The 15,859-nt window shown below is 38.5% G+C and overlaps 7 protein-coding genes across 11 annotated transcripts in view; 3 read left to right on the top strand and 4 right to left on the bottom strand.

Moving 5' to 3' along the window:
* LOC100640832 (uncharacterized) overlaps positions 1 to 5,538 on the bottom strand; it is a 9,547-nt gene extending 4,009 nt beyond the window's left edge. For both annotated transcript variants that reach the window (XM_019994574.1, XM_019994575.1), the window contains exons 1-13: positions 5,442 to 5,538; positions 5,211 to 5,370; positions 4,996 to 5,071; positions 4,916 to 4,935; positions 4,687 to 4,835; positions 4,518 to 4,630; positions 4,353 to 4,461; positions 4,077 to 4,233; positions 3,817 to 4,004; positions 3,451 to 3,544; positions 2,840 to 2,986; positions 2,734 to 2,780; positions 514 to 1,688 (exon numbers count right to left, since the gene is read on the bottom strand). In XM_019994574.1, the coding sequence (XP_019850133.1) occupies positions 514 to 1,688; positions 2,734 to 2,780; positions 2,840 to 2,986; positions 3,451 to 3,544; positions 3,817 to 4,004; positions 4,077 to 4,233; positions 4,353 to 4,461; positions 4,518 to 4,630; positions 4,687 to 4,835; positions 4,916 to 4,935; positions 4,996 to 5,071; positions 5,211 to 5,363 (2,428 nt within the window). In that variant the 5' untranslated portion in view covers positions 5,364 to 5,370; positions 5,442 to 5,538. The remainder of the gene's footprint in view (positions 1 to 513; positions 1,689 to 2,733; positions 2,781 to 2,839; positions 2,987 to 3,450; positions 3,545 to 3,816; positions 4,005 to 4,076; positions 4,234 to 4,352; positions 4,462 to 4,517; positions 4,631 to 4,686; positions 4,836 to 4,915; positions 4,936 to 4,995; positions 5,072 to 5,210; positions 5,371 to 5,441) is intronic.
* A 107-nt stretch (positions 5,539 to 5,645) lies between these two features.
* Positions 5,646 to 6,642, top strand: LOC100640704 (extensin-like). The gene is made up of 4 exons (XM_003385224.2): positions 5,646 to 5,749; positions 5,791 to 5,886; positions 5,933 to 6,152; positions 6,216 to 6,642. Exons 1-4 carry the CDS (start codon positions 5,708 to 5,710, stop codon positions 6,440 to 6,442), a joined length of 585 nt encoding a protein of 194 aa, XP_003385272.1. The 5' UTR covers positions 5,646 to 5,707; the 3' UTR covers positions 6,443 to 6,642.
* A 103-nt stretch (positions 6,643 to 6,745) lies between these two features.
* LOC105312150 (BLOC-1-related complex subunit 5-like) lies at positions 6,746 to 8,066 on the bottom strand. The gene is made up of 7 exons (XM_019994581.1): positions 8,017 to 8,066; positions 7,830 to 7,961; positions 7,683 to 7,784; positions 7,524 to 7,581; positions 7,372 to 7,460; positions 7,176 to 7,287; positions 6,746 to 7,131 (listed from the first exon to the last, which is right to left on the bottom strand). Exons 1-7 carry the CDS (start codon positions 8,017 to 8,019, stop codon positions 6,860 to 6,862), a joined length of 768 nt encoding a protein of 255 aa, XP_019850140.1. The 5' UTR covers positions 8,020 to 8,066; the 3' UTR covers positions 6,746 to 6,859.
* Positions 8,058 to 10,879, top strand: LOC100640577 (retinol dehydrogenase 11-like). Of its 3 annotated transcripts, none has more exons than XM_019994580.1 (3): positions 8,058 to 8,853; positions 8,950 to 8,972; positions 10,541 to 10,879. In XM_019994580.1, exons 1-3 carry the CDS (start codon positions 8,083 to 8,085, stop codon positions 10,725 to 10,727), a joined length of 981 nt encoding a protein of 326 aa, XP_019850139.1. In that variant the 5' UTR covers positions 8,058 to 8,082; the 3' UTR covers positions 10,728 to 10,879. The 3 variants fall into 3 exon arrangements, with proteins under 3 accessions (XP_019850139.1, XP_019850138.1, XP_019850137.1); XM_019994579.1 differs by lacking the exon at positions 8,950 to 8,972 and adding an exon at positions 10,020 to 10,243 and having other exon boundaries at positions 8,058 to 8,629; positions 10,518 to 10,866; XM_019994578.1 differs by lacking the exons at positions 8,058 to 8,853; positions 8,950 to 8,972 and adding an exon at positions 9,448 to 10,243 and having other exon boundaries at positions 10,518 to 10,879.
* LOC100637034 (uncharacterized) lies at positions 10,805 to 12,495 on the bottom strand. The gene is made up of 8 exons (XM_003385197.3): positions 11,989 to 12,495; positions 11,849 to 11,941; positions 11,637 to 11,799; positions 11,499 to 11,582; positions 11,304 to 11,441; positions 11,180 to 11,259; positions 11,072 to 11,134; positions 10,805 to 11,019 (listed from the first exon to the last, which is right to left on the bottom strand). The coding sequence occupies exons 1-8, from the start codon at positions 12,447 to 12,449 to the stop codon at positions 10,881 to 10,883; spliced, it is 1,221 nt and encodes a 406-aa protein (XP_003385245.1). The 5' UTR covers positions 12,450 to 12,495; the 3' UTR covers positions 10,805 to 10,880.
* A 74-nt stretch (positions 12,496 to 12,569) lies between these two features.
* Positions 12,570 to 13,955, top strand: LOC100640449 (methylsterol monooxygenase 1-like). Its single transcript, XM_003385222.3, has 7 exons — positions 12,570 to 12,824; positions 12,867 to 12,944; positions 12,998 to 13,069; positions 13,123 to 13,199; positions 13,262 to 13,437; positions 13,497 to 13,655; positions 13,720 to 13,955. Exons 1-7 carry the CDS (start codon positions 12,660 to 12,662, stop codon positions 13,860 to 13,862), a joined length of 870 nt encoding a protein of 289 aa, XP_003385270.3. The 5' UTR covers positions 12,570 to 12,659; the 3' UTR covers positions 13,863 to 13,955.
* LOC100640322 (SWI/SNF-related matrix-associated actin-dependent regulator of chromatin subfamily E member 1-like) lies at positions 13,904 to 15,832 on the bottom strand. Of its 2 annotated transcripts, none has more exons than XM_003385221.3 (8): positions 15,735 to 15,832; positions 15,629 to 15,675; positions 15,459 to 15,581; positions 15,229 to 15,399; positions 15,074 to 15,179; positions 14,865 to 15,014; positions 14,538 to 14,809; positions 13,904 to 14,093 (listed from the first exon to the last, which is right to left on the bottom strand). In XM_003385221.3, the coding sequence occupies exons 1-8, from the start codon at positions 15,796 to 15,798 to the stop codon at positions 13,992 to 13,994; spliced, it is 1,035 nt and encodes a 344-aa protein (XP_003385269.3). In that variant the 5' UTR covers positions 15,799 to 15,832; the 3' UTR covers positions 13,904 to 13,991. The 2 variants fall into 2 exon arrangements, with proteins under 2 accessions (XP_003385269.3, XP_019850136.1); XM_019994577.1 differs by having other exon boundaries at positions 14,538 to 14,806.
* Between the last annotated feature and the right edge of the window lie 27 nt (positions 15,833 to 15,859).

The raw sequence follows: 15,859 nt of genomic DNA, 5'->3' as shown, positions 1-15,859 counted from the left end.
TTACATATTATATATATATAGAGAGAGAGAGAGGGCAATGAATTACTTTTCCTGTACTTACCTGTGGAGATAAACATAAAAGGTTGCTGCTGTTGCTGTGTAAACACAGACCAATGAATAACAGTTTCATAAAAACAGATTTAAATGAGGAAGACTCTAGTCTACGACTCTGTGTTTATAGCAGTTGTTTTAAAATGCTTTTGCAATGTTATAAACATTTGAGTAAAAATCCAATTTGAGAGGCAACGCCATGAAAAGTTAAGTATTTTTCCAGCCTGATGTGTTACTACAATCTAAAACTGACTTAACATTTATCTTACTTATCTTAGTTTACTTATTTTGTCTTACTTGGCTTATTCTTTTAAATGACCATAGCTCAAAAAAACTTCAGAATCAGCTAAAACTTTCTACAACACAACACACACATGTACATGCAAGGGAATCAATATTTATCAATGACCAGCCATGGGTCAACTATGGTCACGGTCTCATGGCAAAAACAACTTGCACTTACATCAGTTTGCTGGGCAGCAACAGCACCGATACAAGCAAAACACTGACAGTTTTGATTCCTCATAGACACAGAGAGCACAGTCGACTGACCAAGGACCAGCTCATCCTTCTTCCTTCTCTTCCCTTCCTTTCTCTCCTTCTTCCCTTCTCCCTCCCTCTCCTCCTCCTCCTCTCCCTTGGGAACAAACTCCGAGGCCTTTCCCTGCTGCTGTTCCAATAGCAGATCCATAAATGGCTGGTGGGCATCGGCATGCATGTATTTCTCAGGCCCCGCCTCTTTTCTCTTACATGTGTTAATCATCCCGAGATTAGATGCCAGTGAAGACGAAGACGAAGAGTTTGAGGTACACATCAATCGAACGGTGTTCAACTCTAACTGCGTCAGCTTCATCTGAACTTGATCACACGATTCAAACATGACCTGTTCGCTGTCCGATATCAGTCTAGACCGGACCTCCTCGTTCACGACGCTCTTCATGAATCTAATCTTCATCGTCATGCTCTGGAGAAGGTCGGTCTCCCTTCCTTCCCCTCTCTCGCTGTTCTCCCTCTCTATCACTCGCTCTTTCTCAGCTAACAAGTCAACTAGCTCAGAGCGAGCCAGTTCCTCTGCCAATAGTTTCTCTTTTCCTTTGATGGAGTTGCGACCGTCTTCAACAAAATACACAGCGTCTTCTCTCTCCTCCTGCTGGATCTCACTCCCATCAACGACCATGAACCCATGCTCATCAAAAAGATCATCAATACGGAGACTGATGCCAAGATGCTTGATAGCATTCAGCTTGAGGGCCACCTCAGCAATCTCCTCCCTCCTTAGCCCCAGTCCTTCATACTTGTGTACTTGCTCGCTCGTACAAAGTGCTTCGGCATGCCTCAGATCAATGGCGGTCATGTCTATCTTTAATGTGATGGTGTGAGTTGCTATATCATCTGTTATCCTAAACTCTGGATCCCCTATTGGCTTTATACACTTAAATAAGATTTTTGAGAACTCGGCCACTTGTTCTTTGGTCAGCCAACTTCCTTTCTCGTTCTCTTTGTTGCTGCTGGTTGCGGTTGAGTCGGTTTCTTGCTGGGGGGAAGAGAAAGAGGAGGAGGAGGGAGGAGGGATAAGTGATGTAAGATGGAGAGAGGGTTTAGCTTGAGATGTTGAAGATGAATCTACTTTTTGTGACCTGGAGATAAGAAAAATAGAGCATATCAATTAATAAAACTAATAATAATAATAATAATAAAATAATATTATCATTAATTGCTAATATTGACAGTTGTTACTCTATTAAGGAAGACTGGGATGTTATTAAGATCCATCCACAATCCTTTTCATTAAAGTACATGCTATAGCTCCGTGTGTAATCAGCGAAATACAACAAAAAACTGTCACTGACTATTAGACAGAGCAGAGTTACATGTACATGTACACATGTAATACAAATGCAAAATTTTAATTCACATATCTACAAGTCTAAATATAAACTACAGCTCAGAGTCTTTACAGTAAAAGTAAATGATTTGTGTTATACTACACATACACATGTACATGTACATGACTCGGGGATGGGGCAAGCACTTACAAGTGCTTGTGCTTAAAAGTGATTTAAGCACATTTTTGAAAATGCCTACAATGCTTTCAAGTACTTAATCTCACTAAAGCACAAATGCTTGTGCTTCAGCACTTTGCTTTGATAGTGCTTATAAGCACAATTTCAAAGATTAAGCACTATTTTGAGTTGGTAACACCAAGAGAGCCTAAAAGAAAAGCCTCCCTTATTCTAATCTAACTAACATGAGACTATAAAAATACAGCTGGATACTTAATTAGCATCAGAGGTCGCTTGACTTAGCAGAAAAGGTCCATCAACTTGTTTATTAGTATAACGTTCTATTACAAAAATGTTTGAAGCTCTTTTAAAAGTGCTTGTTCTTAAGCACCCTAATCACAAAAGCCATTACAATCGTTATGCTTTAAGCCCTTCTTAAAGTGCTTGGGCTTAAGCATTTGGGTTGGTGGTTGACCCCGACCTTGGTACATGTCATGTATAGCTAAATTCACATGCTTAAACTCCAAACACATCATATATTCTATTCATGCATGCATGTCACATGAGTAATGAATGATTAACAGCATAGTAAAACTAGTATAATATCACTCATATAATTTCTTTATTATTATTATTGAAACTCATAGTCCTTCATACAATAGGGGAGCCACTGTCTTACTTTGTTGCTTTAGACTGTACAGGCTCTTCTATAGGATCATCTTTTAACTACATGTAAATGAAGGACACATCATGCATGTAACTCAATGTGTCTATGATTTTATTACCTTAACAAAAGTACCAGTAGCTTGAATTGGCTCAGTAGAATATTCATCAGTGACAGGAGGGGGAGGGAGAGGAGGAGGGAGGTCTGATTTCTTCATGAGATTGTTGTCAGCTTTCATCTTGGACAGACTAGCATGTCTCTCTTCATGCTATAAAAGAGAGAGGAAGATATTTTAAAATGTACAACCATGTAGCAATCATTTACAAGTATATTTACTATCACTATATAGTCTTACTCTCCTTCTCCTCCTCATTCTATCTCCAAATACTCCATCACGCGACAAGCAGCAAATATATTTCTGGAGTCTATACATGCTACTAAGAGGAAAGCAGAGCAGAGCGCTAGCTATAGCTAGCAGATAATGATCCTTTATCTTTTGAATACGATTTTAAAAGTAAACAGCAACTCGCATGGCTGCACATGTACCAGGTGTTGATTGTATTGCCAAGGCAACAGGCTCAGATAAGAGAACCGAACCCGCCCATGGCGCCAGACAATATTGTGAGTACACAACATCATATTTACATGCATAGGTGCGTATAACACCTTCCTCATCGTCGTTAATAAACATGTACGTTTATGTCGAATTTCCATTAGCACTGGAAAACCTACCCGCTTCAGCTCTTGGTGATGGACCAATAGCTGCTCCTTGGCCACTTTCCACACTCTACCAATCTCTTCCATCTCTCTATCTAGACATATATACCTGAGGAGAGAGAGAATGACTACATTGTTAGTGATTGCATTAGATGATATAAATATCCAGCTCTTGATGCTATCATTAATCAAAAGAGCTGGGTTTATAATAAGCCCAAGTCCTGGCTAGCATATCATTCAAAAATAACTAACAGCCAGAAACACATACTGTACATGCATGAACAAATACATACATTCAAGCTACATGTACAACTAGATATACATGCATTTAATCCATGGTTCAAGCTAAGTATATGTATGTATGTATGTATTGTGGAGAACCTTTGTGAGAGTGAGTCTGCTGTGCTCCGATGAAAAGGGTCTGAAGAGAGGGAGGCCAGTCTCAACTGAGCAATAATGAGTGGGAGGTTTGAGCTCATGAATGACTCGGCAAAAATGAGCTCACGGAAAATGTTCTTATTAACCAGTTCAATGGTAACACCAAGACTCCTGACGTAATCAGTCGCCTCCTACAAGGAGAGAGACAGGATGAGGAGAAAGGCAGCAAGATGAGATTAAATTATCTTTATTATAAGGTATACCAGTGGTTCAAGTAAGAAGAGTAGTCCTGGTAGAGCTGAACAGAGTGTGGTGTACTCATCTAAAAGCATCTGTATGAACTCAATGGCCAGTTGTGGGGAATTAAAACCACATGACAACTGCTCCAATAATCTTACTTTCACCTCAAGAAGGTACTCCCTAAAAACAAATTAATAATAACAATAACAATGATAATGATGATGACAAATAATTGCAAGTACTTTATGTAACTTGGATTGTAAGATTTGTTAATATTCTAATTGATGTACACCACCTACCTTGCCAAAGTCTCCAGCCTCTGGAAGAACTGGTGTGGATCCCGACTGCACAACTTCCTCACAATACTCCTCATCTTGTCCGAGCCAATGCTTTCCCTCGTTGATAAATCTAATATCAAATTAATCACTCAACCAGACTCAGTAATAATAAACCTAGCATCTCACCTGAGAGATTCATGTCATCTCTGTATATGCATCTGACAACGTGCCTGATCTCCATCCAATAGCTTTGGGTTATGTGGGCATCGCGCTCTACCTCTGGTGGAACTGCATTTTCACTAAAAAGAGGAAGAAGCGAAAATAGACATTTCTAATATATATATATCTCTCTCACCGTTTATTGACACAGGCTGCACAGTTACAGAGGTGCTCCTTCACTGGGCCACGACGTGGTGTCATGTATCCGTCCATAGAATTTTTACCATCATCGCCAGAGGATGGAGTTATGCCTAACTTGAGGCAAGCCTCGCATGTAACAATACCCTAAAAGAGAGAGAGTGAGAGAAATGAGAAAAGAGAGAAAGAAATAGATTTAACAGCAGAAATAATGTTGTAAGACTTACATTGACTTCAGGTTTACGAACTACATGAATGAGATAATGACAATAGAATAAATAATAATACATTTATACATTAGTCCTACCTAATTGTTTCACAGTTTTTCCACATATAACACATTTTGCTGTTGTAATTACAGGAGTATCAAGATCAGTAGTTTGCTATAATAAAACAGCAGCAATGTAAAAAATACAGCCAATACTTAATAAGTAATCCGTAGTATTAATTTTATTAATTTGTGTATAATTACAATATACAAACACTATCATGTCACTTCTCTATTCCCCCCTGCCTCCTTACTAAAGGATAATTGTCAGTTTCATTATTGATGGAGTCCACTGGTGAGTCTGGGTCACTGTATGGGCTCCTTCTCTTCTTTTTCTTTCCTTTCCTCTTGGAAGAGGAGGACGAAGGGGATGAATTAGGACTATTACTAAGAGGTAGATCCGCCATTTGTAGTCTAATGGAAAGAGTACCAAGTATTAAGTATGTTAGATGTCTTTGGTACATCGAGAGAGGCTTCCTTCTTACTTTCTTTATCTTTCTGATTGTCTTTCTTCTCTTCTCACCAATCGGCCATTTTGGGATGTGTGTTGAGTAAGGCATGCGAGTACCGTTTTCCTCCGCATTATTTTACTCTCGTCTCCGCATACCTTACCACTTTTCTTCGCTTCATGCCAATTAGCGTCCCGTTTATTTTAGGAAACTAAATTGTACACCTCCGTGTCACGGTCACATGCTCTGGAACCAGCCACTCCCTTCTTCCTCCTTTCTTCCTTCCACAATTACATAGCAAAATGGCTGGACATTGGGCAAGAGAAGAACGCAAAGCTTTAAGAGTAAGCTCCATTAGCTAATCCTCATCTTTATCTCTTTCTAGCAAGAGCACAGAGCAGAAAGGCAAGAAGCAAGGCTTCATCACAAAGCAGTGAATGCAGCTCTGCATGGCAATATAGGAAAAGCAATTGTCCTTGAGGTAGCTTCATGATAATGATAGATACTATTATTGCATTATCTGTTAGGCAAAAGCGAATGAGAAGCATCATCAGGCACAGCATGCTGCCGTTAGAGCAGACATAGCTCATGACGTTCGTCACGACCATCACCATCATCACCATCACCATGGACCACCTCACCACCACCATGGACCACCTCACCACCACCACGGACACCATGGTCCGGAAGTGACCTTTGTTGTTCCTGCTCCAACCACTGTTATCCATGCTCCACCTCCTCAACCAAGTATTTAATATATTTAGTTTTGCAATATTTTTATTTTACTTTTTATTTGTTAATTTTAATTAGGTTATCCAGTTGGTGAATGTCCTCCACCTGCTGCATACCCCCCGCCCCCTCAACAAGGATATCCTCCTCAAGGATACCCTCAATCTGCTTACCCTCCGCCCCCTCAACAGGGATACCCTCCGCCCCCTCAGCAGGGGTACCCTCCGCCCCCTCAATCAGGATATCCCCCTCAGCAGGGGTATCCCCCACCTCAAGGCGGGTATTATCCTCCTCCACCTACTTATTAGAAGGAGATGTAGATGAATTGTGTGAACTAGTAAATGCTGTTATAAAGTTATAAATAATTATATTGCTGATTTAAGTTTTTTTTACCTTTGTAATTATAGAAATTTGTATTATATCATATATTGTATTATGATTTGATACTTTTGATTTTTGAGACATTAAAATGATTTCTACTAAAGCTACTAATTTGGGCGAAGCCCTTACCTATGAGAATTTCTGTATGCATGCATGCGTACATATGTTTGGGGGCGTGACTGCGAGGTGTGGCTAGGAGGCGGAGCCCTCAATGTTTCACATTCTTTCTAGTATAAGAAGCTGGTTGATGCATTAGTAAGAAAGAGTGACATTATTAATGTTATCATTAATTCTTCATTACACACAAACAATATCATTTACTAGTAGTTAAAATTGTGATAAAATCAGTCACTCTCTTCTTCCTCCTCCTCCTCCTCCTCTTCCTGTCTCTCGTCCTCATTCTCATGCTCTGATTGAACTCTCATTCCCATACCATGCAATGGATGTCTGAGATTCTGTCCCCCTGCAAGAGGAGGTGATGGATGAGTCGATTTGTGTACAGTCAATTGTTCTAAACGAGACGATTCCGGCAATGAGTAATTAATTCTGTTCATTAGTGGAACCACATCGTCCAATAGAGATCCAATGTTATCAAGGACCTGTGATAATTCATTTACTAAAGAGAAAAAGAAAAGTGAGAGAAAAGCTCTAAAGCTCTACCTCTCTCTAAATGAGGCAACGCTTTTTCTATTCTCTCGTGTCTCTTTTCCAGCTGCTGTGCTATTCCAGCTGAAAACATTTCAATATCTTTCATCCTACTAGCCAGTGCTCTCTGACATAAAAATCAAAATAGAAAACAAGCTTAAAAAATTTTTTCCACATGTATTATACTTGATATACATGCACATGTACTTACTTGTTTATTAGCTATGACTTGAGCTATGAGGTTAAGATGCTTCTTGTAATCTTGAGACAGTGATAAGAGATCAGGGCTTGATAGACCCTCTGAAGGGAAAAGAAAAAAAGAAATTAAGTCATCATTTCCATTTATAAAACACAATGCTATACTTTGAAACGATTCCAGTGGATATTCGTAATCAAGGGTTGACTTAAGAATCGGCCAAAACTATCAAATGTTGAAATAAACATAAAATCAATATGCATAACTTTTTCATGTACATGAAAGGTGTCATGTGAACATAGTTATGTATTTCAATATAATTATACTTTGGGTAAATCTTTTAGTCTTGCAAGTTCTAATGAACTCTGGTCACGTGAACTAACACTATCCTCTGGCCTTGGATTAACAACAGTGATACCTTTACTCCTCTAATAATTAATAAAATAATAATAATAGTCAATAATCTTACATACTGGTGACATCATTTCGCTTGTCTGTTGCTCCTTAAATTCTTCAAAATCTTCCCTCACTTCTTCCTCTTCTTCCTCTTGCTCTTTCTCAGTAGCTACCACTTTACTATTATATAATGTACTCTCATTTTGTCCCTAAGAGGCAAAGACAATAGGTTTTTAAATTATTTGAAAACACTACACTTTTTACCATTTTTAATCAAAGCCCAGCCACGCCTTCATTTTCAAGCAACTCCCACTGAGCTAAAAATTTAAAATGGAGTTTTTCAACTTCGGCTGCTGTAATGTTACCACTCTTATGATTTGTTCTGGTGTAGCAGTCCTTGGACTGGCTGCATTCAGATACTTTGCCATCATTGGTAGGTCCTGTAATAGTAAGAGGCGGCTTGATGGGAAAGTGGCAATAGTGACAGGCGCTAATACTGGGATTGGGAAAGAGACTGCTCTTGACTTAGCAAGAAGAGGAGCTAGAGTTATACTGGCATGTAGAGATGAAAAGAAAGGGAAAGCAGCTGTGTCCTACGTTAAGGAAGGTAGTGGCAGCGAGAATGTTGTTATCAAAAAGCTTGACCTGGCTTCTCTTGCGTCAATCCGTACCTTCAGCTCTGAAATCCTAGATGAAGAAGACCGTATTGATATACTTATAAATAATGCTGGTGTTATGTTTACGCCTTATTGTCTCACGGAGGACGGCTTTGAAATGCAATTTGGAACGAACCATCTTGGCCACTTCCTACTCACTAACTTGCTCCTCGACAAAATCAAAGAGTCGGCTCCAAGTCGTATTGTAACTGTCTCATCACTTGGGCATGTTATGGGATCCCTTGATTTTGATGATATGATGTGGTCAAAGCATTACCAGGCCCAGAAGTCTTATTTCAGGAGCAAACTAGCCAATGTGATGTTTTCAAGGGAGCTAGGCAAGAGGCTGGAGGGGACTGGGGTAACCACTTACTCTGTTCATCCTGGTGGCATTAATACTGAGCTTGGACGATATTTCTTTGCTGGTTGGAAGATCATATTTAAAGTATGTCATTACATGTCATGTATGCTTCTTAGTAATCTTACATTATTTTAATACATTTCATTGCTGTATACATTATGTCTCTCTTTATATGTATAGCCACTTTATATTTCAACAATGTGGTTACTGGCTAAGACGCCTACACAAGGAGCACAGACCACACTTCATTGTGCAGTATCTGAGGAAGCTGAGGGGATCACTGGAAAGTATTGGTCTAATTGTTCAATAGCTAAGCCTAACAAGCTAGCATTGATTGATGAGGACTGCAAGAAGCTGTGGGAATACAGTGAACAACAAGTCAACCTGTAAAAGAATAAACCCACAACTAACATACATGCATAGTAGCTGTAGTCACAGCATAAACAGTTGTAACTTGATTATATTAGTTATAGGTTAGACATCCATTACTCTCATGCCATAAATCACATGAAATAATTTTAAATTTAATTTTCCTCTTCTCTTCTCTTTACTACTATCTAACGTACTCTCATTTTGCCCCTAACAGGCAAATACAAGATGTTTTTGGAAATAGTTAAACTTTTAGTTTTTTACCATTATTTTTAATCAACGCCCAGCCACGCCTTCATTTTTAACCAACTCCCACTGGGCTAAAAAAATTAAAATGGAGTTTCTTAACTTTGGCTGCTGTAATCTTAGCACTCTTTTGATTTGTTCTGGAGTAGCAGTCCTTGGATTGGCTGCGTTCAGATACTTTGCTGTCATTGGTAGGTCCTGTACTAGTAAGAGGCGGCTTGATGGGAAAGTGGCAATAGTGACAGGTGCTAATACTGGGATTGGGAAAGAGACTGCTCTTGACTTGGCAAAAAGAGGAGCTAGAGTTATACTAGCATGTAGGGATGAAAAGAAAGGGAGAGAAGCTGTGTCCTACGTTAAGGAAGGTAGTGGCAGTGAGAATGTTGTTTTAAAAAAGCTTGACCTTGCTTCTCTTGCATCAATCCGTACCTTCAGCTCTGAAATCCTAGATGAAGAAGACCGTATTGATATTCTTATTAATAATGCTGGTGTTATGCTTACACCTTATTGTCTCACGGAGGACGGCTTTGAAATGCAATTTGGAACGAACCACCTTGGCCACTTTCTGCTCACTAACTTGCTCCTTGATAAAATCAAAGAGTCGGCTCCAAGTCGTATTGTAACTGTCTCGTCTGTTGGTCATTACTTTGGATCCCTTGATTTTAATGACATGATGTGGTCAAAGCATTACGGGTCCCAAAAGTCTTATTTCAGGAGCAAACTAGCCAATGTGATGTTTGCAAGGGAGCTAGGCAAGAGGCTGGAGGGGACTGGGGTAACCACTTACTCCCTTCATCCCGGCAGCATTAATACTGAGCTTGGAAGACATTTAGTTGCTGGTTGGAAGGCCATATTTAAAGTATGTCATTACATCTATCCTTCTTAGCCCAACATACACTACAGGCAACATGTTGGCCTTTGATCTTTCTGTCAACCTTGTTGAAAGGAATGGAAAGGTTTTCTATTCAAGGCAACATGTTGCTTGGCCAAAGGCTGGGCAAATGTTGAAAGCAACGCATTGTTGATTGTAGTGTATGCTGGGCTTTAGTAATCATACATTCTTAATATATCTCATTGCTATAAATTATATGGACATGGTTTACATTATGTCTCTCTTTGGTATAATATTATAGCCGATACTTTATCCAATATCATGGTTACTGGCTAAGACACCTACACAAGGAGCACAGACCACACTTCATTGTGCAGTATCTGAGGAAGCTGAGGGGATCACTGGAAAGTATTGGTCTAATTGTTCAATAGCTAAGCCTAACAAGCTAGCATTGATTGATGAGGACTGCAAGAAACTGTGGGAGTACAGCGAGCAACAAGTCAACCTGTAAAAGAATAAACCCACAACTAACATATATGCATAGTAGCTGTAGTCACACTATAAACAGTTGTAACTTGATTATATTAGTTATAGGTTAGACATCCATTATTCTCATGCCAGGAATTTTTGTTAATTTTCTCTAACACAAATATATCACATAAATTTATACATAGTCTTCCTTTGCCACAGTTAAGTTTTGCTTTTCTTTCTGTCTAACAAGAGGTGAGTAAAGAGATGAAATCTGCTTCCGTTGACTTGAAGATTTTTTCGTCAATGCTTTATTTAGCTGTTCTCTTAGTGTTCTGAAATAAAAACTCATTAAACCAATATATTACTATGTATAGATTATTCTACTTTGCTTCTGTCTTTGATTCTTGTAGTTGTATTTCTACATCAGCCAATGCGTTTTTTAGTTGGCTATAAGGAATAACATTAAAAGATATTTGAACTATTGGCACTCACTCATTGACTGATGTTAAATGATAAATTGAAGATTCACTTTTGAGTAGTTTTTGTCTCATTTCTTCTATTGCTTGAGTATCCTTACAAAAAATAGTTTACAAAATATATCTAATGTTTTGTATACTTTAGATAGTGATCCATGTAGTGAGTAAATAACTTTGCATATGTCCATCTCTTCTTCAACTGATGATAGTTTGTACTGGACCCATTGTGAGAACTGTGATAATGATTCACATAATACATCACTCTCTTCCTTAAGAACCTATATTATCATTCAGTCCTTTTCAATATGCAACATTAGCAAAAACAAGTATAAAACCTTATGCTTTTCATTAATCTCTGCTTCCTTCCGTTCCCACATTTTCTTCTCATATTCTGCTTTTTGCAACTTTTCAAGAAGTAGCTGAAATTAAGAAATAGTCAACTTTCTGGAGCACACAGACTCGAAAAGGCTCACATTATTTTGATCATTAAGTGTCATGAGATCATCTCTGGCTGATGCAAGTGCTTCCAGTACAGGTCGTGGTAGATTCTCCATCATAGGTGACATGGATGGCTCTGTGTTCATTGCATCTGTCTGTGTCTCTTGATTCATATTAGCTACTGTTGACAGCTTGTATCTATATATGTGCAACTGAATTTGTGTATTATATTCTCTCTGGCTCATACCTTCTGGGTACAAAAGTAGGGCTGGAGAAAGGAGACTGGACTGGTGTTAAAGATGGAGATCCAGGTTGACTAGAAGCTTGCTCGACATTCTTCCTAAAATAAATATAACTTGATTTGAGACTGCGATACAATAAACTTACCTGTTGCTTAAATCGCTCATGCTCTGACTTTTATCTTTCGAGAGAGGGACCCTTAAATGACTTATGAGTGGTGAATGAAGTCCCAAGACTGGTGAATTGACACCTCCAGTTCCTATTGCTTGTAATTTCAGTGTCAAATCTTTGCATTTCTTCTCTGAGCCATGAAGTTTCTTCTTGAGATCATTTGCAATCAGTCTTTCTTCTTTGCATAGTTGCTTTAGTGCGTTTATTTCAATTTTTAAGTCATTCTCTGCTCCACATTTTTCCTTCAAAAGGCTGTTGTCTGCCTGCAGTTCTTTCACCTGCCCCTCTGTTGCTTTAAGCCTGCTCAAAGCAATGTCCCTCTCTCTCTGAAGATCAGCTATCTCGTTCATCATGGCCGCTGCTCTCCTCTCCTGCAGCTCTTTGATCTGCTCCCTCATTTTATTGCCCAATACTAGAATTGAAGCTGGATCAGACATTTTGATTTTCTTCAAAACAAACAATTCTTCAAAACAAACAATAACGAGCCACACCTTTCTTGAGTGGGTGTTAAAAACAAATAAGAGGCGTGGCTTGTTAAAATGGAGCGATCACCTGATGAATCGGAGCATGATTAGAGCAACATTAGCAACGTTTATATCATACGAGAAGCTCTGAAAGAAAGTCAGAAAGGAGAAAAATAATTCAAAATGCCTCTGAACATATTTGGTTCTGCATTGTACGACACAGTGGAGCTGGTAGGAAATATAACCAATCCCCTTGATGATTATTTACTGGAGCCATCTTGGAAGTATATGACCACCAATTATTCCCGTTTTACAATCTCTTTCTGGTTCTCTGTAATAATACACGAGGTACTGATAAATGGATGGTTGCATTATTTTGTATCATTGCAGATTTCGTACTTTGGGCTCTGCTTGCCTGGATTCCTTGCTCAGTTCCTTCCCTTCATGCAGAAATACAAAATACAGCGAGTGAGAAGTGTAGCATAAATTAAGTACAGTAGTGATTATCGATTGCATTTTAGGAGAAACCAGAGTCTGTTGATGGACAGTGGAAGTGTTTCTTGCAATTACTTTTTAACCATTTTATCATACAAGTATGTAACACAGTAGGCCTACATGCATATATTATTATTATTATTATACGTAGGCTCCAATGATATCAGGTCTATTCTATTACAATGAAATAATGGGAGTCCAATACGACTGGGAATCAATGCCTAGATGGTATGAATAGTATACAATATATTGTACACCAAGCATTGATCATTGTTATACATTAACTATAGGTACATGCTATTTTTTAACTGCTTCCTTTGTCTTGTGATTGAGGACACGTGGCATTACTTCATCCATCAGCTCCTTCACCACAGAAGCATTTACAAATATGTGCATAAAGTTCATCATCATTACCAAGCACCATTTGGAATGGTAGCTGAATATGCGCACCCAATAGAGACACTAGGTTTGAAACTGCATGCCATTGCAGACTTAGCATTTGATGTCTCATTCTTTCTTTCTTAGTCCTTGGTGCAGGATTCTTCATTGGTGTCCTTTTGTTCTGCAACCATGTGGTCTTCATGTGGCTATGGATGTTTGTTAGACTACTGGAAACTATTGAAGTTCATTCTGGATACGACTTTCCCTACTTGAACCCACTTAACCTCATTCCTGGCTATGCTGGTAAAAAAAACTATAGTGATGCTATTTAGTCACTGTTGTACTCATTATGCTTTATTCCTTATAGGTGTGAGATTTCATGATTTCCATCATAAGAACTTCAATGGAAACTACAGCTCATCTTTCCGGTGGTGGGACTGGCTATTTGGTACTGACAGACAGTACAAGGAGTTTGTTGCTGCACAAGAAGAGGTGAAGAAAAAAGAATAACATTTCAGACTGCTAAGAGTAGTAGTATTTATTATTAGTGATTTGTTCACTTTTACTTTTTATTAATTAAAACTACCATGCGATGAAAATTAATGAATTTTGAGTGAGTTTTGAGTAAGTATGAGTCCATCACATTTTATGATAATTAGCCGATGGAATTGGCTCAGGGATATCCTTAGAGGACAGTTGAACGGGAGTTTTCTTCCAGCTTGAAGGAGGATTATCTTGAATCTATATATAAGACAAAGGTGTTGTTTGTAAGATTAGGGCTAACAGGTACTAACAGGATTCTTAACAAATTTTACCGAAAATGACTACAAGAAAATTCTTCAGTTTTGTAATTTTTTTTCCCTAATGCATATATGTTCTTATGTTGTGTAGAAATTTTGAATTGATTCCAATCAAAACTGATTTTTTTACAAATTTTAAAAGTTGCTTTAAAATCAGGCCAAAGTCCCTGTACTACAGTACAGAGTCTTCAGCCGAATTTCGCCAAAAATGACTACAAGAAAATTCTTCAGTTTTATAATTTTTTCCTGATGCATATGCATGCTCTTAAGTTGTGTAGAAAGTTTCAGTTGATTCCAATCAAAATCAGATTTTTTATGAATTTGTTTAAAATAGCTGAGATATTTCATGTAGCAATTCTATTTAATGTGCTCTACGATTACTCACTCTTTTTAGTTCTTTCCTAAATTTCTCTGCATCATCAAGAAACTGATTCCTTTTCTCAGAATATCTAGCCTCCAATTGATTCACTTCATCTTCAAGTTTCTTCTGATGAGCAGAGAGTGATGCTGACTGATGCTTCAATGAATCAATACGCGACATTGTTACGGATGACTTTATATCAGGGAGAACTGAATCACTGAATATCTCTCGCATCAGGCGATGATTACGATGATATCTTGAAGAAGCCAACTGCTTAGTAGTAATGTACTCATCTTCTACAAAAAAAAGAATAAAAGAATCCGTTTCTTTATCCCTCCTTCCCTCTCTCACCATCGTCCTCCTCTTGTTGCTGTAACATTACAAGACGTGGGTCGCTACCTGAGGGGTGTCTGGGTGGGGCTATAACTTGAGGAGGGGGTGGAGCTAAATCAGGCATGTAACCATGTGGCCCAGGTGAGTTAGAATTAGCGTGTCTTTCAGCTAATAATCAATAATATACCGTAATTGCTAGTTTTTAAATATTTATTTATAATTTTCACCTATTTTCTTGGCCTCAAGGTATTGTTTATAAGCAAATGAACACTTATATGCTTTCATGTTTTCATCGTATACAACTTTTTCTGCCTCATACTCATCAAAATAAGGCTAATAATAAAAAAAGTAAAACCAAAACTATTTAAAACTTCTGGTTTACTTGTTTGTCTTCATCAGAGAGCTCCCTCCATTTCTGTCCTATTATTTTCCCGACCTCCCAAACCTTCAGATCAGTCCCTTCACTTTTCTTAAAATGCTCCCACATCTTACGGGAGTACCTCATGTAAGGAAGGAGCGGCTTCTCAGGGGCTTTAGGTGGTTTTAAAGCACCCTAAATTTTAATCAAATATATATATATATTTTATGTCGTAAATTAACTTGATTACTTACCATAGGGCCCCCAGGCATGGCTTTATTTTTATTGCCTCCACCTCCTCCCATGCTTGAGTGATGATGGGGCATGTGAGACTGCTGTGCAGCAGGTGGAGGAAGATTCCAATGTGATGTCATACTCTATGTTGGAACAAAAATGAATGAATTAATATTGTTTTATCATCTACCTGCATTGGTGGAGCTGATGTAGGATAATGAGAGCGATACTGTCCAACTATTAGGGGGGAAGGTGATGTGATTTAAAGTGCTAACTCGCTAGACTAGTAGACTTACCTCCTATAGACGGACCGGCAGCTGGATAATAAGGAAAATGAGGTGGTGGCTGCATGCCCGCCATCTTTTTCTAAAATGTAGCGAAAGGGTTAAAATGACCGACCAACTGCGCATGCGCAAAAAGC

This window comes from Amphimedon queenslandica, unplaced genomic scaffold (genome assembly GCF_000090795.2).
Source record: "Amphimedon queenslandica unplaced genomic scaffold, v1.1 AMPQUscaffold_13470, whole genome shotgun sequence".
NCBI lineage: Eukaryota > Metazoa > Porifera > Demospongiae > Haplosclerida > Niphatidae > Amphimedon > Amphimedon queenslandica.
This window is presented reverse-complemented; position numbering and strand designations above follow the sequence as displayed.